The sequence below is a fragment of the Dryas octopetala genome, chromosome 4 (assembly GCF_963921425.1).
Source record: "Dryas octopetala chromosome 4, drDryOcto1.1, whole genome shotgun sequence".
NCBI lineage: Eukaryota > Viridiplantae > Streptophyta > Magnoliopsida > Rosales > Rosaceae > Dryas > Dryas octopetala.
Window position 1 is genome coordinate 14,221,432 of NC_141369.1, and position 22,766 is coordinate 14,244,197.

General features: G+C 46.5%; 2 protein-coding genes across 4 annotated transcripts; both read right to left on the reverse strand.

Moving 5' to 3' along the window:
• Window positions 1–1,965: 1,965 nt before the first annotated feature.
• On the reverse strand, window positions 1,966–18,041 carry LOC147287119 (uncharacterized). 3 transcript variants are annotated; one of them, XM_086242119.1, is made up of 3 exons: window positions 17,456–18,041; window positions 2,996–3,172; window positions 1,966–2,807 (listed from the first exon to the last, which is right to left on the reverse strand). In XM_086242119.1, the coding sequence occupies exons 1-3, from the start codon at window positions 17,669–17,671 to the stop codon at window positions 2,745–2,747; spliced, it is 456 nt and encodes a 151-aa protein (XP_086098245.1). In that variant the 5' UTR covers window positions 17,672–18,041; the 3' UTR covers window positions 1,966–2,744. The 3 variants fall into 3 exon arrangements, 2 of the variants coding, with proteins under 2 accessions (XP_086098245.1, XP_086098246.1); XM_086242120.1 differs by lacking the exon at window positions 17,456–18,041 and adding an exon at window positions 16,627–16,939 and having other exon boundaries at window positions 1,969–2,807; XR_015121995.1 differs by lacking the exons at window positions 1,966–2,807; window positions 17,456–18,041 and adding an exon at window positions 3,410–3,546 and having other exon boundaries at window positions 3,053–3,172.
• Window positions 18,042–18,751: 710 nt separating this feature from the next.
• On the reverse strand, window positions 18,752–22,553 carry LOC147287120 (cytochrome c oxidase subunit 5b-1, mitochondrial-like). The gene is made up of 6 exons (XM_086240380.1): window positions 22,185–22,553; window positions 21,977–22,065; window positions 21,641–21,691; window positions 19,834–19,900; window positions 19,616–19,695; window positions 18,752–19,089 (listed from the first exon to the last, which is right to left on the reverse strand). Exons 1-6 carry the CDS (start codon window positions 22,348–22,350, stop codon window positions 19,036–19,038), a joined length of 507 nt encoding a protein of 168 aa, XP_086096506.1. The 5' UTR covers window positions 22,351–22,553; the 3' UTR covers window positions 18,752–19,035.
• Between the last annotated feature and the right edge of the window lie 213 nt (window positions 22,554–22,766).

Consider the following 22,766-nt stretch of genomic DNA (forward strand, 5'->3'; position numbering starts at 1 on the left):
TTTTTTTTTTTTTCTTTCTTAAGTACATACATGGTACCAAAAATGACAGATGTCCACTTTCCTAGCTATGACAGATGTTCTCAGGGTTGGAAAATTCTGGATCGAACATTTCTCAGTAATGGCATTATATGCCCAATGAAAAGTTTGAAGATTCGGGGCAAAAATGTTGACCGAGCTTCCATTGTTGCACTTGAAGAAAGAATCTCCTACTTCCAAATTTTCCAGTCTCATTCCAGAGATGTCAAGGCTGTTTATGTCCATTGCGAAAACTTTCACATCTTTGAGGATGGAACAGCTGAGTTTGAGATGGGTGATTCCATTACAGATTCCTATAGTCAATTTCACCAGAGAAGGGAATGCAGAACCAGAAAATAAATCTACAACCAAATCACTATCCAAGAATTCTACACAAATTAGAGACAAGGTGTGAAGTGAACGGAGACCACTCATAGCGCCAACATTAGAACATGGAAAGCCAAACCCAGACCTGCCAAAGTGAGAGGCTTCCAAAGTGAGACTCCTTAATGAATCACACGTAAATACACAGAGTGGCAAATCAAACCTGCCAAAAGAGCCGACTTGGAGTACAAGTTCTTCAACCCTACACTTCAGCATCTGACAAATGCAATCAACCAAACAAGAAGACGTCATAACACCCCTGAACCGAATAACCTTTATATTAGAGTTTGCATGGCGGCGTCTCAATACTGTGGTTATGATTTTCTTTGCTCTAGTTGTTTGATCAATAACTTTCCCAACAGAAATCTTGTTAATGCGAAAACAATCCTCGGTGAAGTTGAGGATAGGAATGGATGTCCATAGATAAAACACTGGTTTGTGCAACGGATTTGACAGGTAAGAAGGAGAGTATGTGGTGCAATATACCATCTGGAAGATCGTTGATTCTGTCAATGCTTTGCTCATTGTGTTCGTCTTCTTGTTTTTCCTCCGTCCACTTTGAAGTTCCTTTTCGTCTTTTGTATACCAGGAGGCTTGAAGCGCTGTTTGCCATGGAATAGAGGATGAGAATAGGGTTTGAGATTGAGGGTATAAGGTTGTGCTCTGTTTGTTAGTAAACAGAACCATAAAAATAAAAAATAAAAGGTTTTCTTTTTTTTTTTTTAATTTTTAAAGTCCATAATGGAAAATAGATTTTTTATAAAGTAATAAAACTCACTATCAAAAAACTGGTCAACTTTAATGAAAACACGAGAACAAACACGATGGGCACGGGCCATTTTTATTTTTTTCCGCGTACGGAGAACAGTGGCAACCGGCACAACACCAGATATGCCTTAGCGTGTTTTATTTCTTATTACTCGGAAGCATTAGGTTGGTTTATTTATCATTAAGGCCGTAATCTGAACTTTAAAATTATTTACTCGCAAAAAAAAAAAAAATTCCTATTTCTCTCCCATTTTTGGATAAAATCGAAAATTTGGTTTTTTTTTTTTTCTTTTAAAATTGATTTGGTAGAAGTTCTTTCTTGTTGGTAGAGGGTTTATTAGATGAAGACTGTAGAGGTCTTTGTAGAGAAGTTTCAGAAAATTAAAAACACAACGGTTTGTTAATTAAGAAGAATCACGGTTTTGATTAATATGATAACGTAGCTTAGCCATATCATATGCTGCCACATGAGTTGGGAAAAAAACATTGCATTAGCATAATATGGTCACAACAAACATTCAAGAAAACATTGCATCTCTCACGATTAAATTCTATCCTATGAAACCACCAAATAAAAAAAATAGTATATGATAGAACCATACAATTTAATGTGTATTATACTAACAAACTAGGAAAAATGTTAAGGTTTAATCATAGAACCATAAGTAGGCCACCCATTAATAGAAGGATGCTAGCAAACAATCTCCCACTTGCCTGCATCAGTACATATCATAATTATGAGGATTAGCAGAGAAAAAGAAGGGAGGATCAAAAACAGGTACACAGGTATCTTATACAAACTGTCCTTAAAATGGTTATCTGTTGTGTGGTTGCTTGCAAATGAAAAGGAAAATGACAACTTGGTACTTCTATATGAGACTTAAAAATAACAGGACACTTTAAAACAAATTAATAGACGTTCATTTGGAAGTACTACTCTTCTGCAAATATCACCAGTCTACAAAGCATGAATACATCCTCTGCACAAAAACCAGTTACCACATAAAGGGTGAATGAAGCCCCCAAGACATCATTATCATACATCAGTGCCTCTCATTACAGACTAGTCTATATATAATACTCCACATTTGCCACCAGCAAGTAGACATGTATCAAATTGCCGCAAGTAGACCTCTTTCCTTAGAGTTAGTCCGAAAGGAATTTGTAAAGTATTTATGCATGAAGAATAGGCTGGCGGGTTGGCTACAAAAGCAAACTTATTAATGCCTCTTTACATAGCTACCTAAGACACGTTTTTTTTCTTAAGTACATACATGGTACCAGAACCGTAAGTAGCTAGTACTTTCATCCTCTAGATCTACAACATCCAACATACCAATCAAAAGTCAAGAAACTGAGATTCTGACCTCTGCAGATGCCCGGGGGAATCCCTCTATTAAATCAATCTTATCCTTCCAAATGGCATCATTAGAACGAAGAATCATTTCTTGCAAGCCTCTTCCATGTTCAAGCAAAAACCTTGTGACATTGGTCACACTCTCATTGATCATTTTTATGTTCAAATTACTGATGATCACCACCTTTAGATGGCTTAGGAAGGAACTCAATGTCTGAGCTTAACTTTCCCAGTATTGCTCTTCACTGCAATGGGCATCATCCAACAAAATGTTGTTCCAAAGCTGAATGTAAATTTTAAAAAGATTGTTAATCAGATGTTCATTCAAACCGTAAACGTGTGCAGTGTCAAATCAGTTATCACCAAGTGACATTTTTCGGTTATCTAAAGGTGCACAAGTTAGATATATATACTACATGACCTAATTAAGAAGTGTGAAAAATATAAAAGTAGAATTATGCCAAAACTTACATCATCTTCTGCTCCATCATATAGCTCAATTTTGAGAGTGTGGACTATGGGAGAGCTCTTGAATAAGCATGCTAAGCCTGGGATTTCGGATTTTCTCAAACCAGAAAGAATTGTCAACTTCTCAAGTTTCACAAATGAATATGGTAGGCCAGCTTTGAAATATATTTTTGAAAGAATCTGCACAGATAAAATAAGCCACATAAATCCACAGAACACATGCAAGGAAGGAAATTTCCAGCACAATATGCAGGCACATTATAGAAAACTATGATCTCTAACAGCTCCAAACAGTATATATCTTTGTAAAAATCTTCTGGCTTGGAGGAGAAAATCTACCAAGTAAATACATGTTTGCTGAAAATTATACAAGTCCCCAAACTAAGAGACAACAAAACAGATAGCTAATTAATTAACCTGGAGATGGACACTGACGATGAAAAGGTTTTGAACTTGGGATGATCCAGAAAGAAGATCGATGCACTATGAATCTTCGCCATGCTAATATCAGCCCGAAACAATCGACAACATATTACAGGTTTTCTCAAGGTAGGAAAACTCTGGATCGAACATTTCTCAGTAACCGAATTACGTAACCAAGAAAAATGTTGTAGATTTGGGGCAAAAACGTTAACCCAACTTTCACTGTTGCACTTGTGGAGAGAGAAGCTTGAACATCCAAATTCTCCAGTCTCATTCCAGAGATGTCCAGGCGGTTAACATACATCCTGGAAAGTTTCACATTTTGGAGGTTGGGACAGCTAATTTTGAGGTGAGTGATTCCCATACAATATGCTATACCTAAGTTGGCGAGACAAGGGAATGAAGAAGCAGAAAACAAATCCGCAGCCAAAGCATTTTCCAAGAATTTCACACCAGACAGATTCAAGGTGTGAAGTGAACGGAGACCACTCGTAGCCCCAACAACATACGAACATGGAAACCCAAACGGGGGTGGTGTTGATGCAAATTCTCGTAAGGTAGATGCAACAACTTAGATAAGTTGACCTGGCTGATCAGGTGCTTTGTTGGATGATGAAGTGGATGCTGGTTGAGATCTTCCTGTAGACAAAAACAAGATCAAAGGAGATGGACCGGTGTGGTACCAGCCAAACACACTCCGATGATGAAATCAGTGGTGGTGTTTGATGGTGGGTGAGGAAGAACAAAGGAAGAACTTGGGAGAATGGGAAGAACAAGGCAAATGTTCTGGGTTATTCTCAGCAAGTTGGGTAGGCTTTTTTTGTAGAAGGGAATGCAAGTGTTTTTGCGTGTATATTGGTGGATTGCTAGGTGCCTCATTTTATGCATATGTGGTGTCTTATATAGGCAAAGGAAGACTTAATGATTAAGTTACCTGCCTGTGAATGAATGGTTGCCAGAGACCCACGCACCTGGTTAGACCTAGTTGCATGCTCAGCTGCTTGCTTCCTCAGCATTCAATGCTGCATTGAATGCTCCATTAAATGCAAGGTTGGAAGGTCCAGGTAAACTGCCCAGCAGTCATGAATGCAAGCCTGATATTCTATCTGTCAGAGGATTGTGTCAGGTGCATTCAAGTGTGGCGGTTCGTCCTAGCGTGATCTTCCTGGGAATGGCGGCGGAGAGCCGAGCCGAGCCGATACGAACACATGTTTTCATGTGAAGACACGAAGTCCATGTGTGGTCGGATCGGGCATGGGAATCCAGGCCGAGCCGGTCCATAGATTGGAGTCTTTCCGAGCCCTAACTGGTCGACGCCAGAACTCGGAAGGAAGCCATCTCTTGTGCCGAGCCGAGCCGGGATGATCGTGGGAAGATGGACACTGGACTCCATGGAAGATCATCGGTTCGGCTCGGACCGAACATGGAGGGGCGGTGTGGAGATCCGGTCTGAGCTGGTAGAGGAAGTGTTGATCAGTGATGACGTGGAAGTCAAAGTTTGACCACTGAGAATCAACTCCGAGGTGGATGTTTGACCAGCCACGTGTCGAGCTGTGATTGGCTGTTCGGGTCGATGTGGGTTTTCCCACAAACAGGAGTCCCCCAGCTTCCGATCCGAGCGGGCAGTGGTGGATTGGAAGTTGAAGTGTAATCCCGAAGATGGCGTGTTCGCTTGGTCCGAGCCGAACCCTACAAGCCCATGTTCCCGAAGATCCGAGCACATGACGACTTGTGATTGGTCAGAAAATCTCTGGGACAGGTGAAGGGACGTTTGATTTCTGCATGGGGGAACGTAAGGGTCACCTCATTATGGGTATTTTTGAATGCTTGACAGGTGTCAAGATCTGGCATTTGAAGCGCCAGAAATGAAGGGCTGAGATCGGTCTGCATGAGGATATAAATTGGCAATTTCTCTCTCTTCCCTTTCATTTTCCTGAAGCTCACTCTCTCTCCTGCAAAAACTCTCTCTCTCACCGTGAAATCTTCTCTCTCACCGTCGTTGGAGTGGTAGTCCGATCCCAACATCGACCGGGTACGGCGATAGGCGAGGTGATTCCGAGGGTGTTTGGGGCGGAGGGATTTGGCCGGACAAAACCAGTAAGTGATTCTGTCCACTTTTGAGTTTTTTGTGTTTTTCGGGTTTTTCTGGGTTTGTTCTTAGTGTTCTTGAAAAAGACACTTTTCAATCCAAAAAGTGAGAGAAAAACGGAAAAAAGGTGTTTTAGCAATGTCTGAATCCGATTCGAGTGATCGGCTCGGCTCTGGGGAGGCGTTTGATGGAGACAGTGATGCCGATCAGAGCCGAAGTCCTCCCGCGGGCCAGGCAAGTTGGGATGGGTTGTCCGAAGAGTTGGACGAGGTCATCTCGGCATTGCATCGCAACCCAGGCGAGGAGCGCCGAGCCCGAGAGGATCGGGAAAACCTCGAAGCGCCGAGTTCCGACCGGGAACAAGAGGCGGCCGAGGGCGACGACGAGGAGCCCCTTGACGTCGAGCCGATCGTGACTGTCCCGAGCAGGTTAACCTCGGGCCCAAGTGAAAGGGACAGGGGTCACGACGCGTCGACCTCGGCTCGGCAAGTGACAGGGAGTCCGATCGACCCGGACTTTTACGAGGAGTTGGCGTGGAAGGCCGATCAGATCCAAAACGAGATGACCGAGTTTCATCTCGAGGATCTGAGGGCTCGGTACTCCGTTCCCGAGGCCGTGCGGATGAGACTGCCGATGGAAGGGGAGAAGCCGAGCCGACCTCCTAAGGGATGGGTGACCATGTACCCGGAAATGTTTGAGAACGGGGTTCGGCTTCCCCTGCATCCATTCCTGCAGGACTGGTTGGCCATGATCGGCGCGGCGCCACATCAGTTGAATCCCAACGTGTACAGGATCATCCTGTCCATGCACATTTTGTGGTACAAGGTGCACAAATGCGAGCCGGATAAAGATATCCTGTTCTGCAATTACGCGCTGAGGTCGAAGCAGAGCGAGCTCGGATTCTACAACCTCCAGGCGTACTCGGGGCCACTTTTCGGTGGGAATCCCTCCTCCCAGAAGACATGGAAGAAAAGATACTTCTTTGTTTCTGGGGATTGGGAGTTCGCCGATCCGAACAGAACCACCTCGGCTCGGGTCCCCAGAGCTTTTAGAATTCCAGGTGGGTACTGGGAATTTGGGGCCGATCCGAGGACAATTCGTTTACGTCTTGTTAATAATTGCATTTTTTCTTTGTCTAACTCTTTTTGGCTTCGTCTTTGCAGTTAGCTGGGGCAAGTTCAAGCTCCGAGGCGAGCTTAAGGATCAGATCGCCACGATCAGGGACTCACCAGCAGAGTATTTGTCAACCAAGTTTCTGCTCGGGGAGACTCAGATCCGATCGAGCGGGATCTCCTGGTTTGTGCCCAGGTGGAATCCACGAGCCGAGAGGGGAATGGCGCCCACCGAATTGGAGACTCGCCTTAGGAGGAGGGCGGCTCGGAGCGTCCAGAAGAAAGCAGCGGGGCGGCCCCCTGCCGAGCCGGTACAGGCTCCTGCCCCAGCGGCAGCCCAGCCTAGATCTCCTGCGCCGAGACCGGTTCGGCAAGCAGAGAAGAGGAAGGCTCCCCAGGCTGAGGCCCCGGTGGAGAAGAGGGCTCGGGCCGAGCCCGGCGGTTCTGGTGCCGGAGCATCCGGTTCGGCGCCCCTGAAGGCGGTGGAGGTAGACCCCGGCCTCGAGCCGTTCGTCATGGGCCTCAAGCGCGTGATGACCGCGAGGGTGCAGGAGGGGCTGTGGGCCGATCATGGCGAGCCGGGCTTCAGCCACCAGGCTCTGATCGCATCCCGCCAGGCCATGTTGGTAAGTCTCTTTTACTTCGGATTTCGTCTATTCGCTCGGTTCGGACTAATGATGAATTTGTTTCTCTTGCAGCTCGCCATGAGGCAGTTCGAAGCTGCTAAGGCCGCCGTCGATGCCGAGGCGAAACTGGAGAGGTTTCGGGCACGGGTCGTAGAGCTGAAAGAGAAGTTAGCCGAGGCCGAGCGGACGGTCAATGCCGAGCGCGAACGGTCGGAGGGTCTGCAATCCAGGCTGGCCAGGAAGGAGGAGGAGGTCGGTCGGCTCGGCAAGGAGCTTGCCTCCTCGGAGCAAAATGTGGCGGACTTGAGGCATTATGTCGGCGATCTTCAGCGAGACGTCGAGGCTGCCGAACGGAGGGTCGAAAATGCCGAACTCAGACGTCGAGCTGAAGTGCCGAGCGCCCAGGCACTGGCTGATGCTCATTTTGATGGGTATCAGGAGCTCTTGGAGGCGATCAAATCGAAGAGGCCGGACTGGGATGTCTCATTCCTTGGCGAGTCCGATGACGATGAAGACACCCAGGGAAGTCAACAGGATGAGCTTCCTTCTCCCGATCGCCAAGTCCGCGCCGAAGTCGAGCCGACTCCGGAAGATCCTCCACTGCCTGCATATGAGCCGACCCCGATTCCCCCGGTCCCCGAATCCGATCCCAATGCTGAGATGCAGATCGGCGGGGTTGAGGTGGTGCAGCTCGGCGAGGAGACGCCCGAGGAGTCTACCGAGCCGATCCAGGAGGGCCCTGCCGAGCGATCTGCATGATGGCTGATTTTATTTAACTTTTATGTTGTCTTGTTTTTGTTTTTTGTTCCCGAGCCGAAGTGTGGCTCGGGTTTAATTGTTTTTGGAACAATTTGTATTTGGTTTTATGTTGTTTAATTTTATCAGAATTTTCTTTATATGATACAAGCTGCTGTCAGTTCGGCTCGGAAATTAAGCTAACGACAAAAACTAATAACACATGGAAAAGAAAATGATAAAAGTGAAAACATAATAAGAACCAAGACATTTTGAGATCGGCTCGGCATGCCGATTAAAATGAAAATGAATGGTGATGATAAATTAGAACTTGTCTTCGGATCAGCTTGATAAGCATAACCAGGATAAGTAAAAATTTAAAAAACCCTAGTCATCTCGGATGGGCTCGGCATACCCATTGAGATATTTAGGAATGCAGTTTTTTGAGAAAAATATTCAAACCTACTTTCAGATCGGCTCGGCATGCACGATGAAAGTTTTGGTTGGAGTGTATATTTTTCTTTTAGAAATATCCTGTTGAACGTTAGGACTGTAGGAAGTCGCTTCGGCTCAGACAGGGATTTTTATAGACCTGATAAGTCTGTACCATGCCGAGCATTGGGCCGAAAGTGGCGCGCTAGTTCGGCACGGGAGTTTATAGACCTGATGAGTCTGTAATATGCCGAGCATCGGGCCGGAAATGGCGCGCCCGCTCGACACATGAGTTTATAGACCTGATGAGTCTGTAATATGCCGAGCATCGGGCCGGAAATGGCGCGCCCGCTCGACACATGAGTTTATAGACCTGATGAGTCTGTAATATGCCGAGCATCGGGCCGGAAATGGCGCGCCCGCTCGACACATGAGTTTATAGACCTGATGAGTCTGTAATATGCCGAGCATCGGGCCGGAAATGGCGCGCCCGCTCGACACATGAGTTTATAGACCTGATGAGTCTGTAATATGCCGAGCATCGGGCCGGAAATGGCGCGCCCGCTCGACACATGAGTTTATAGACCTGATGAGTCTGTAATATGCCGAGCATCGGGCCGGAAATGACGCTTCGGCTCGGCACATGGGTTTACAATTTTTTCGAAGGAAACACTTAGATCTTTCCTCTTTGTTAGAAGTGTATAGGAGTAGAGTCCCCAGTGTTTGCTTCGAAAAATAAGAAAAAAATGAGTAGAAAAAATGTTCATCTTTTCATTGATTGGAATGGGTGTTAGGTCGGACAGTCCCCGATCCTAACTACATTTTTACTGGTAATAAGTCTTCAAGTGTTCAGCGTTCCAGCTATGCTTGAGAGGCTTCCCAGCCAGAGTGGCCAAGTTGTAAGTGCCGGGCTTGACTATGCCCGTGATTCTATATGGTCCGGTCCAGTTCGGATCGAATGAGCTCTCTTTGATGGCAAGGGGATTCTTTTTCATGACGAGATTGCCCAATCCGAAGCTTCTGGGTCTGACCCTTTGATTGTAATATTTGGCTACCCTTTGTTGGTAGGCGGCTCGGCAGAGATCGGCGTCGGTTCGCCTCTCCTCGATCATGTCCAGGCCGAGCCGAAGTCCGGCGTCATTGGTCTCGGGATTGTACATGCCGGTCCGGAATGAAGGAGTCCCCATTTCGACCGGGACGACAGCGTCAGTTCCGAACGCCAACGCATAGGGAGTTTCCTTCGTGGAGTTGCGATAGGAAGTTCGGTAGGACCAAAGTACCTCTGGCAGGAGTTCAGGCCAATTTCCCTTAGCCTTATCTAGTTTAGTCTTGAGGGTTTTCTTGATGATCTTGTTGATGGCCTCGACCTGTCCGTTCGACTGCGGATGGTATGGCGCGGTGAAGCGCAAGTTGATGTTCAGACGTGAACAAAAACTCCTGAACTTCTTGCAGTCGAACTGCTTGCCATTGTCCGCAATGATGGTGTGCGGCATGCCGAACCGGCAAATGATGTTCTTCCAGACGAAGGTCTCCATCCGTTCGGCTGTGGTTGTGGCCAGGGGCTCGGCCTCGGCCCATTTGGTGAAGTAGTCGACTGCTACCACCGCCATGGTGACTTGCCCTTTAGCCTTCGGCATAGGACCGATCAGATCGAGTCCCCACTGCGCGAACGGCCAGGGACTGGATATGGAAGTCAGCAATTGGGGAGGTTGATGGGGAACCGCGGCAAATTGCTGGCATTTGATACAAGCGCGAGACAGATGATCTGCGTCCTTGTTCAGCGTTGGCCAGAAGTAACCCTGTCTGATCGTCTTGTAGGCGAGGGCTCTTCCTCCCGAGTGGTTTCCGCATATCCCCTCGTGGATTTCTCTCAGCACATCCTGACCTTCTTGGGGAGTGACACACCGCAAGTAAGGCAGGGAGAAACTCCTCTTGTAGAGCTGACCATCGATCATGCTGAACCGAGCCGACCTCGTTTTGATGAGACGTGCTTTATCCCTCTCTGGGGGGAGGATCCCGGAGACCAAGTAGGTGATGATCGGCGTCATCCAGTTCGGCTCGGCCTCGGTTTGCATAACCGTGGCCTCGGTTTCGGCGGTGCTAGGTCTGTCCAGGATTTCGACTGGAACATGCCTGGCGGATCCGGTGTCTGTGGCCGAAGCCAGGCGCGCCAAGGCGTCGGCTCTGCAGTTCTCTGCCCTCGGGATTTGGGATATTCTGTATTCGTGGAAGTTTCCAAGTAGCAGACGAGTCTTCTCGAGGTAAGCAGTCATGCTAGGCTCTCGAGTCTCATACTCTCCCAAAATCTGATTGACGATTAGCTGGGAGTCGCTGAAGATGTTTAGTTTGATCGCGCCGAGCTCTTTTGCCAATCTGAGCCCGGCGATGAGTGCCTCATACTCTGCTTCATTGTTGGATGCTTGAAATCTGAAGCGAAGAGCATACTCCATCACAACTTGTTCTGGGGAGATCAGAACAAGCCCGGCCCCGCTTCCCATGGCGTTGGAAGATCCGTCCACATAGAGGGTCCAGGTGATGAGATCAACCTGGTCGCGTTCGCCGATTTTGTTCGGATCAGCTGCTGCTGGCATAGCGTCGGCGCGCGGTGGATCCTCCGTCGAGGTGGTCGACTCACAGATGAAGTCTGACATGGCCTGACCTTTGATGGCCGTCCTGGGACGGTAGATGATGTCAAATTCGCCGAGCTCGATTGACCACTTGATGAGCCGACCTGAAGTCTCAGGTTTTGCTAGGATTTGTCTGAGCGGCTGGTCCGTCAAGACAACGATAGAATGAGCCTGGAAGTAGGGTCTCAGTTTCCGAGCCGAGCTGATCAGGGCGAGAGCCATCTTCTCGAATTTTGGATACCTGGTCTCGGCATCGGCGAGGGCTCGGCTCGTATAGAAGACGGGGTGTTGTACACCGCCGACCTTCCTCACCAGGACCGAGCTGAGAGCCGAGTCCGAAACAGAAAGGTAGAGGAAAAGTTCTTCACCTTCCTCCGGTTTGGATAAGATGGGAGGTTCCCCCATGTGCCTTTTCAGATCTTGAAAGGCCTGCTCGCATTGGGGGGTCCATTCTATGCTCTTTCCTGCTCCCTTTAAGGCTTTGAAGAAAGGGAGGCACCGGTCAGTGGACTTCGAGATGAACCGGTTCAGGGCGGCGACTCTTCCAGTCAGACTCTGGATTTCCTTGCGTGTCCTTGGGGACTTCATGTTGATCAAAGCCTGGATCTTCTCCGGATTGGCTTCAATCCCCCGTTGGCTGACCAGGTAGCCCAGGAACTTTCCTGACCGAACCCCAAAGACACATTTGGCTGGGTTCAGCCGCATCTGATACTCCTTCAGGACTCCGAACATGTCTGAGAGGTCCTTGACGTGATCGTCCGCCCTGACGCTTTTGACCAGCATGTCATCCACGTAAACCTCTACGGATTTGCCGATGGAAGATCTGAACATGTGGTTGACCAGCCTTTGGTAGGTGGCTCCGGCATTCTTGAGGCCGAAGGGCATGACCTTGTAACAGTACATGCCGCGATCCGTTATGAAAGATGTGCCTTCCTGGTCGGACTTGTGCATCAGGATCTGATTGTATCCAGAGTAGGCGTCCATGAAACTGAGGAGCTGATGTCCTGCTGTTGCATCGACGAGCTGATCTATTCTGGGCAAGGGAAAACTATCCTTGGGACAAGCCCTGTTCAGATCGGTGAAGTCCACGCACATCCTCCACTTCCCGTTGTTCTTTTTTACCATGACCACGTTGGCGAGCCAGTCGGGGTAGTTGACCTCCCGGATGAACCCGTTGTTTTGCAACTTGGTTACCTCTTCAGCCATGGCGGCGTATCGGACCGGATCGTATGACCTCCTCTTCTGACGGACCGGTTTGCATCCCGGGTCAGTATTCAGCCTGTGGGTGATCACGTCAGACGATATGCCTGGCATGTCATCGTAAGACCAGGCGAACACTTCCGCGTTGGCACGGAGGAAGTCAATTATGGCGGAGCGCTGCTCGGGGCTGATCTGAGTCCCCACTCGGACGAGCCGATCCGGTGCCTCGTCAGAGATCGGCACTTCCTCCCAAGCCTCGGCGGGAAGGGGTCGAGAATCTGAGATCGGCTCGGAAGTGAAGTCGAATGTCTCCGCCCTCGGCCACCTGCCCGAATCGGCGATGGAGTCAAGCTCCTGCGAGTTCGGCAGCTGACCCTTCTGCTTGATTGAAGCGGCGTAGCACGACCGAGCCGAGCACTGGTCCCCCTGAATGACGATGCAGTCGTCGCCCACCGGACATTTGATGAGGAGGTTGGCGTAATGGACGATGCAGTCAAGGTCGACCAGAGCCGGTCTGCCCAGAATGATGTTGTAGGCTGACGGCCGCTTGACGACAATGAAGTACGTCATGCAGGTCTTCTTGATCGGCCCCTTCCCGAGCGAAAGGGGAAGGTAGATGTGTCCGAGGGGCTGAACCACTTCTCCCCCGAACCCGACCAAGGCAGGTGTATCGGTCTCCAGCTTATCCTCGCCGATGCCCATCTGCGCGAACGCAGAGTGGTAGAGGATGTTGACTGAGCTCCCTCCGTCGACGAAGGAGCGCGCGATGGTTGTCCCGGCCACCTCAGCCACTATGACGACCGGATCATAGTGGGGGAAGATGATCTCGTTTGCCTCGTTTGGCTCAAAGGTGACCGGTGCCCAGTCCTTCCGCTGTCTTTTGGAAGTGCTGGGCTGACCCGCCTGGATCGACAGGGACTCGTGTGCTTGAGCCGCCTGTCTGACATACTCCTTCTGGGATCGGTTCGAGTTCCCCACGAAGGTTGGTCCCCCACCGATCGATCCGATGGCAGCATCCTGGACCTCGATGGTGTTGGTGGGCTTCTTCGGCGCGGCCTTGGGTACCCTAGGCCCACCGGCCAGGAATTGATTGATCTTACCCGCCCGGGCAAGAGTCTCAATCCCGTCGCGGAGGGCGTAGCAATCACCCGTGACGTGGCCGTGATTGGAATGGTATTTGCAGAAGACGCCCTCCTTGATTTTGTCTGGGGGTGGTCCCTTGATCTCCCTTGCGACTGGGAGTTGGTCCTTGACCTTGGAGTAGATTGTCTCCAGACCGGCGTTGAGGGGAGTGTACTCCGTGTACTGGACAAACTTGGGTCCCTTGCCCAGAAGTTGGCGTGGCTCCTCGGTCCTGGTCTTCTTGGATTGGACCTGGGGTTTGGGAGTTGCAACCTCTCCCTCCTTCCTCTTGGCCGAGGTCGGCCTGGGATTCAGGGCCTCCACCTGAGCATCCCACTCCTCAGCCCGCGCCCACTTAGTGGCTTCGGCAGAAAGCTCATCGTAAGTGGAGGGAGGATTCCTCATCAAGTGGGAACGGAGTCCCCCGGCGTGCAGGCCTTGCATGAGGGCATTCTTAGCTGACCTATCGTCGCAATCGTCGCACTTCGTATATTCGATGTTGAAGCGGATCAGATAGGCCTTGAGGCTCTCCCCCTCCTGCTGCTTGATGAGCGACATATCGTTCAAGTTGTAGAGTCGTTCGGATACAACCCGATATCTCGCCAGGAAGGCCCTCCGGAGGTCGGAGAAGGAGTCGATGGAGTTCGGTTGGAGGGTTCGGAACCAACCCCGAGCCGAGCCCTTCAAGGTCGAAGGGAAGATTCTGCACTTCGTGGCTTCAGATGCCTGGCGGGCCTCCATGGCGTATCTGAAGCTGTCAAGATGGTCGTAGGGATCCTTGGTCCCGTCATACTGATCCATCTTGGGGGGCTTGGTGTCGCGGGAGACCTCAGCATCCATGATTCTGCTGGTGTACGGGAGGGGAAGTTCCTCCCCGTGGTCGGCTCTACCGGTATACCCCCTGGAGACCTCGACATGTCCGAGCCGATCGTGGACGCTTCGGATCTGGTCCTGGACCAAAGTCCGAACAAGATTTTCCACATTGGGCGGGGTCGGCTCGGCCGCATTTTCCCCTGAGCACTCGGCCTGGTTGCCGAGTCTCTCACTCACCGGCTGACGAGTGAGCCTCTCGCTTGCCGGTTGTCGATCCGACATGATCATGGTGGACCCCAGTCGGTCGCTCACTGATCGCCTCCCCGAGTAAGTTCCTGATGGGGAAGGATCCTGACTGGCGATAGGGCCGAGTCTATTCCGAATCGGGCCCCTGGTTTCGGCCGAACCGGCAGGACTGTTGGCCCCCAACCTTGATTGGGCCGGGGGTCGTCGATTTGTATTCGGGTCGGCACGGTCTCCGCCCGAATTCCTGGGGGCACGTTTCCCGAAAGCCGCCTGTTTTTGCTGAAGAAGACGGTGGGCGTTCAGGCATTCGGCCTGTTCGGCCGGGGGCATGTCCTCGAAGCCCGGGAAGGCGTGATCCGAGTCCTGCTGATCGGTCTGGTCGTTCGGCTCGGCAGGAGTGCTTTGCCGAGAAGGAGACGGCGAAAGGACCTCCTGCTCGGTTCGGGTCCGGCGTGATCGGAAGCCCGATCCCCCACTATTCTCAAGTTGAGCACGGTGGCGTGCAAGTTCCCCGGCCAGCTCGGCCTGTTTTGCGAGCAGCTCATTATTCTGCTTCAGGAGTGCATTCTCAGCGGCCAGATGTCGCTGACTCTCCTTAAGGAGTTTGTGAGCGGCTCGGATCTTGGAGGAACCTTTGGGCTTTGGCGTCCTGGGGAGTTGTGCTCCCCTCGTTTTCTCAGGTGTCTCAGGCTGATGTTGTTCATCATTCTGAGACGCTCCTGAAGAAGAACTGGTGTCCCGAAATATGGTAGTCATGATGACTTGCGTGGAGGAAGAGCTTAGCGTTTGCGGTGATGAACACAACGGCTGAAGTCAGCTTCCCACAGACGGCGCCAATCTGTTGATGCAAATTCTCGTAAGGTAGATGCAACAACTTAGATAAGTTGACCTGGCTGATCAGGTGCTTTGTTGGATGATGAAGTGGATGCTGGTTGAGATCTTCCTGTAGACAAAAACAAGATCAAAGGAGATGGACCGGTGTGGTACCAGCCAAACACACTCCGATGATGAAATCAGTGGTGGTGTTTGATGGTGGGTGAGGAAGAACAAATGAAGAACTTGGGAGAATGGGAAGAACAAGGCAAATGTTCTGGGTTATTCTCAGCAAGTTGGGTAGGCTTTTTTTGTAGAAGGGAATGCAAGTGTTTTTGCGTGTATATTGGTGGATTGCTAGGTGCCTCATTTTATGCATATGTGGTGTCTTATATAGGCAAAGGAAGACTTAATGATTAAGTTACCTGCCTGTGAATGAATGGTTGCCAGAGACCCACGCACCTGGTTAGACCTAGTTGCATGCTCAGCTGCTTGCTTCCTCAGCATTCAATGCTGCATTGAATGCTCCATTAAATGCAAGGTTGGAAGGTCCAGGTAAACTGCCCAGCAGTCATGAATGCAAGCCTGATATTCTATCTGTCAGAGGATTGTGTCAGGTGCATTCAAGTGTGGCGGTTCGTCCTAGCGTGATCTTCCTGGGAATGGCGGCGGAGAGCCGAGCCGAGCCGATACGAACACATGTTTTCATGTGAAGACACGAAGTCCATGTGTGGTCGGATCGGGCATGGGAATCCAGGCCGAGCCGGTCCATAGATTGGAGTCTTTCCGAGCCCTAACTGGTCGACGCCAGAACTCGGAAGGAAGCCATCTCTTGTGCCGAGCCGAGCCGGGATGATCGTGGGAAGATGGACACTGGACTCCATGGAAGATCATCGGTTCGGCTCGGACCGAACATGGAGGGGCGGTGTGGAGATCCGGTCTGAGCTGGTAGAGGAAGTGTTGATCAGTGATGACGTGGAAGTCAAAGTTTGACCACTGAGAATCAACTCCGAGGTGGATGTTTGACCAGCCACGTGTCGAGCTGTGATTGGCTGTTCGGGTCGATGTGGGTTTTCCCACAAACAGGTGGTATACCGGTACCCAAGGTGAGACTCCTCAATGAATCACACTCAAATAGAAAGTGTGGCAAATCACACCTGTCACTGAAGCCGACTTGGAGTACAAGTTGTTCAACCCTATGCTGCACCAGCCGAGCAAAGCAATCATCCAAAAAAGAAAAACTGACCTTACCCCTGGTACTAACTCCAAAAACCTTTACAGCAGAGCTTTCATGGCGGCGACTCAATACTGTGGTTATGAATTCAATTGATTTACTATTTTTTTTTTCCTCAATTTCCTTCCTAGAAAGATTACGATTGGGTATCGGAGTATGAACCTGGGAGAAGTCGAGGATGGGAAAGGAGGAGAGTATGTGGTGCAATATACCATCTGGAAGATCGCTGATCGCTGATTCTGTCGCTGCTTTGCTCATTGTGCTCCTCCCTCGGCGTTGAAGCGCTTCTTCGTCTTTTGTATACAAGGCCCATGGTATGGACTATGGAGGAGGATGAAATTAGGGTTTGAGAAACGGATTGGGTCTGAGATTTGGTAGAGGGTCTCTTAGCCCTAGTCCTAGTGTGAGTCCATGAAAAGCAGCAATGTAAGCCACAGAGGAGGAGAAGGCGATTCTACATTTCAGGCGGGTGGAGTGGGAGTGGGAGTGGGAGTGGGGTTGAGCTTACCTGTCCCACATAACAACACTTTATAAATCAATCTATAAATCACACCTCCTTAAATTTGACACGTGTCCATCTTACTCTGAATATTGGATTTTGACTCAGATATTGGCATATTGCTATAATGCTATGGAGATAAATTTAAGTGCAAATTATAATTTACAACTGTGGTTTGGGATGTTTTATAACTTATCCCTTATAATTTTAATTTTTTTCAATTTAGTATATAACGTTTTGATTTACTTATAATTGACTACTATCATATTTATGACTGTCTAATTATATGTTAATTGATAACTTTACAATTGCGGGTCTCACATTTTTGCTAATTTTTAAGATTAAATGACTTTTCTGCATGTATATTTTTAGTACATCAAGATTAATATGAATTTTAGAAGGTCATTCAAAAACTAAAAATTCATCATTTTTACTATATGACCTAATTAAGAAGTGTGAAAAAAATAAAAGTGGAATTCTGCCAAAACTTACATCATTTTCTGCTCCATCATATAGCTCAATTTTGAGAGAGTGGACTGTGGGAGAGCTCTTGAATAAGCATGATATGCCCGGGATTTCAGATTTTCTCAAACCAGTATGAATTTTCAAGTTCTTAAGTTTCACATATGAATATGGTAGGCCAGCTTTGAAATATATTTTTGAAAGAATCTGCATAGATAAATAAGCCACATAAATCCATAGACACATGCAAGTAAGGAAATTTCCAGTACAATTTCCATGCACATTATAGAAAACTTAAAACTATGATCTCTAACAGCTCTGAACAGTATATATCTTGGAGGAAAAAATCTACAGAGTATATACATGTTTGCTGAAAATTATACAAGTCCCCAAGCTAGTAGACAACAAAACAGATAGCTGATTAATTAACCTGGAGATAGCCACTGGATATGGAAAGGTTTTGAACTTGGGATAACCCAGATGGCCAGAAAGAAGAATGACTGCAGACTCTTCACCATGCTAATATTGTCTGGAAACAATTGACAAATATGAAAGATTTTATCAGGGTAGGAAAACTCTGGATGGAACATTTCTGAGTAATGGCAAATCCAACCTGTCACTTTAAGCCTACTTGGAATACAAGTTTTTCAACCCTATGCTGCACCAGCCGACCAAGGCAATCATCCAAAAAAGAAAAACTCACATTACCCATGGTCTCAATACTGTGGTTATGAATTCAATTGATTTTCTTTTTTGTTTATCAAATTCCTTCCAAGAAGGATTATGATTGGGTACGGGAGTATGAACCTGGGAGACGTCAAGGGCTTGGGGCCCTTGGGGTTTAATGGGTATAAACAATATACCGTCACCTTGTATAACTCCACCTTGTATAACTAATCCAACATCAACACTTCATAAATCAATCTGTAAATTACACCTCCTTAAATTTGACACATGTCTGTCTTACTTTGGATATTGACTCTATCAATGCCATTGCTATTAGAAAAACTGTCCATAAGGTGAACTAATTATATTCATCATGACTCACTTCATTTGTCCCTAAACTTATATTGGTTAGCATCTGATTAATTAAGTGGCGATGAACTAGTTGATTGATACTTTATTTCTCTCTTCTTTTTGTTACAATAGTTGAGAGATAATTAAGTTATATTTGGCTTATGTAAGACAGCGGTTAGCTTGCTTTTTCTACAGAAGCAAACCAGCTCTTTCTACAATCAAAACTTTATTTGATGATGATGAAAGTAGTATATTCATGAGGTTTAAAAATGAAATGCAGAAAAGGTTCTAACATTCCCACTCAACTACTAAAGGGAAAGAATCAATAAGCAGTACCCCATCAATTATTTGGCAATGCATTGAAGGACATTTTTATAGTTTCGAAAGTCAAGCAATAAGCACCCTGTGTCTAAATTATCACAGAGGTTCTATCTCAGATGTTGCAAAAGCAACAGCCACAAAACAAAAAACTAGGATCAATCAAACCAAACAAAACAAAAGGCTTTCAATTCTGAAAGTTGCAGCAGCGTATACTGGACATTGTCTCTCCATCTCCCTGGAATTTATTCCCTCAGAATAATTTCAGGCTCCAATCAGTGGTGTTCATCATCATGGTCTGGAGATCCGCCGGGTCCGACCACTTCAAGCTATGAAGTGCAAAATGAAATAAATTAGGTAAAGTTTTGCATTGCTAAAAGCCTAAAAGCAAATTATGATGCAACATTTTAATTCTCTCTGGATGAAATATATCCAAGTCTCAAGTCTCAACCGTCCTATAGGTTAGGATGGAAGCATATCACATACAACCTATGTTGCATGGAATTGATTGACCCTACCATCTTTAACATTTCGATAACCCACAAATAATGCACCAGCTAATTGGTGCCAACTATGGTCAATATGAGCCCATGGGGCTCAGCTTATGGATGCCAGTGGGCTTGATCACCCTTCATTATCTATAGCTGCCATCTCCATGCGGTCAGCAGTTCATTGGAGTCACAGGCCCCTGACCTGCCTCACACATGCTTGTGTCTTCGTGAACGACCACATTCCCCCATTGGATCTTAATCCATACAAAGAAATGAAAATTCTGTATCTGGATTTGGATTCACTTCCATCCACTCCAGATCAGGGAGCCTAATAAATCATTGCATCAAGTTTAAAACTCCTTACCACAAAATACTGTGAGCAGACTGGACATTCATGTGGCTTGCCTTTCTCCAGCCAAAACCACACAACATCATGCTCATCCTCTGCAAATAAAATACAAGGGGAAAAAACATCAAATGGATATCAATTAGATTTATAAGAAAAAAAATTTCATATGAACTGGTGAACAGACATACATGAACAAAAGAAATGGAGAAACAATGAAGATAAGAAGTACCCACCGTCTTCACCTCCAGGGCACCCAACTATTCTCTTGTCGTAATAGGACTTGACAACTGCAGGTGATTCCTAAAGGACAAAACAAAATGCATAGATAAGAATTTCATATCTTTATCTTTTCTTTATAACAAGTTAAGGGAAAAGTATACACATGAAATCATTACGGACTAAGGTAAAAACCAAAGCAAACAAATCCATCTCCCTCCCTCACTCAAAGTAGGTTAAAGAACATATTAATTGCCAAATCTAAAGATCAGGATGCAACTTCATATAGTTTAGTTCAGTACACCCAACCAAGAACCAAATCCATATTTTTTTCCCCCTTTTTTGCCCAGACTTGAATCAATTCTCATTATTCCATCTAGGACCAGACAAATGGCCCCAAGGAACAAGCCAACATAAATCACAACTAGCATTTGTTTTGGTGCTGAAGTAATGTATGAAAGTGGTAAATATACAAAGAGCAGTAACTGGTGTAATAATGCTTACAATTACAGTATATCACAAATGGTAAAAGTTCCGTCATATATAATAGCAACACAAATGTCAAGTTCGAGAACAGAACCACCCATGCAACAAACAAAACTGTATTTTTTCCCCTCCTATAATGCATAACAAAGAGTATGCTTTTATCTTCTAGTCCGTGCCAGATAGCTTCAAATTGACCATTGCTTTATAAAGAGCCAGATTGGGATTAATTAATAATTAAGCTAGAGGGGTACCAAACATCACTTACATTATTATTATATATAAATATAACCAAAGGTTGAACCATGACATTCATAGAGTCTTCATTTTAAATTGTAGTTGATGAGAAGTTGTGATAGGTCATATGTTCTACAAAACCATTCTAATTTATACTACAAAATAACCCCCTCCAATGCCTCCAATATGGCGATGCTGTTATAAAAATTCCCGAAAAGAAAAATAGTCAAATGGAAAACCAGGAATGAGTCTACAAATTAAATTAGCACACAAGAATCAATAAAGCATTTAAACTGACCGCATACTAAATGCTTTAACCAAATTACAACCACTTAAACGGTACATCAAAACCCAACCATCAATTATTTGGGCATTCTAGGGTTGTTAGGATTATGTACATTCCACACAAATTTGAAACAACCCATTGCATAATACAACAGTCTCCTAACTTATCTTATACTTACAACACTTTCCTGACTTGTAACTATTTTAGTATCAACACTAGCATGGAGATATCTTGCAAACAACAAAAAATCAACCCGCATCCCAGCAACAAAATCGTAGAACACTCATTTGCATGGTTTTGAAAACCAGACAGACGCAGCTGGCAGGCAGGTTGGTCTGATTCAGCTACAAACTGGAACTAAAGTGAACTTACCTCTTTACTTTTAAGTTAACAGTATGTTTTTGATCCAACATGTTTGAAGTTTAAACCCAAGCCCTATTGGTCCATTTAAGCCACTACCAGATTTAATGCCATATGGTTACAGTTTTTATACTACCTCTTTAACTCAACCAACAACAATTTAAGGCACAATATTTTGTTATTTAAAAAGCTGAGTCTCTTAATATTTGAAGACAAGGGCCAATCAAAAAAATATATGAAAATTAATACTAGTAATAACAATAGATTAAAGAAAAGAAGTCCTAAATCTTACAAAATTTCATTAACAAGATAATCACCTGCGACATAATATATTTCTAGCTGGCCCTCAGATTGCATAGCAGAAAGCTATATAAATTAATCAACAAATAAATTTTGAAACCACTATGTATTAATAAACTGCACAATCTAATATTACAAAAGTTTCAGATCACACTGACCTTTGTGCCAAAAGGACCAACAGGATAGTTGATTTCCAAAATCTCCCTTCCCTGGGAAAATAAAATAAATGAAAATCAGAGTCCTCTCTAAAACTACAAATGCATTCATGATTAAACCCTTAAAACCAAAGAAATTAAATAATCACATATTCCTTTGGTTGCTGAATTCAACTGAGCTACAATAACAACTAAATTAAGAACGTAAGATTTAACCCTTCCTAACTATCTTATTTTCTACTCCTACATTTTTTCCCATCAGTCAAATACAGTGTATAAAAGTTAAAAAAAAAAATACAAAGGAAAATAAATTATAAAAATAAAACACAAAATTGTCACCTCAACTTCAGCTGCAAGCTCCTCTAGCTCGTGACCAGTGGCAATGGGCATAATCTCCTCAACCTTCTTCTTTACAGGACTGTCCACCGCTACAAAAAAAAAAATACAGAAATCAAAAATCACGTATATTCGAAAAAAGATCTGAGAGTGAATCAGGGTTCGCGAGATGAGAGGGAGAGAGAGAGAGAGAGAGAGAGAGAGAGAGTACCAGAACCGGAGGAACTGAAGTGGCGAGGGAGGAGAGGAAGTGGCTTAGGGAGGAGAAAGCGGACGGGTCCGGCCGAGGCGGATCGGCATGGGGCGGAGGCCGCGGTGGTGGTGGCGGCTAGGGTTAGGGTTTTGAGCTGAGCCGAAGAGAGCAGTCTCCGCCACATGGTTTGATTCTCCTTTTGTCGAGCTGAGTGTGTGTTCTGATTGCAGGTCACCCCTTCGTCGTTGGAGAAATAGAGATTGGCTTGATCTCTTTTTTCTCTGTTTGTTTCTCAAGAAAATGGAGGTGGGAAAATGAGGGAAATGGAGGGAGGCTGTGGGTGAGATTACTGTGGGGGGGGGGGAGTCAAGGGTCTCTGGAGTTTGTCTGGAGGATGGTGGCGATGATGGGGCCAATGCGGGTAGGGATTCACCTCGCACGTGACAGATCAGGATGCACGTGCCCAAATTTCCTTGTTAGGATGAAATTACCTTCTTTTACTTTTGCTATTGGACTATTGGTTGGGTTTCCAAACAAGATTCGCTATTTCAGGTGCTCCATAAATATGGGTATATAGAGACTAAGTTCGAATCCTCTGTT

Coding starts and splice junctions, on each gene's coding strand:
- LOC147287119 (XM_086242119.1), bottom strand. CDS start 17,671: ATGTGTCTATGGATTTATGTGGCTTATTTATCTATGCAGATTCTTTCA. Junction 3,173..17,455: donor ATGATGGAGCAGAAAATGAT/GTAAGTTTTGGC, acceptor TTATCTGTGCAG/ATTCTTTCAAAAATATATTT. Junction 2,808..2,995: donor ATGATGGAGCAGAAGATGAT/GTAAGTTTTGGC, acceptor ATTTACATTCAG/CTTTGGAACAACATTTTGTT.
- LOC147287120 (XM_086240380.1), bottom strand. CDS start 22,350: ATGTGGCGGAGACTGCTCTCTTCGGCTCAGCTCAAAACCCTAACCCTA. Junction 21,692..21,976: donor AGCTTGCAGCTGAAGTTGAG/GTGACAATTTTG, acceptor TTATTTTCCCAG/GGAAGGGAGATTTTGGAAAT. Junction 19,090..19,615: donor TCTGCTCACAGTATTTTGTG/GTAAGGAGTTTT, acceptor TGCACTTCATAG/CTTGAAGTGGTCGGACCCGG.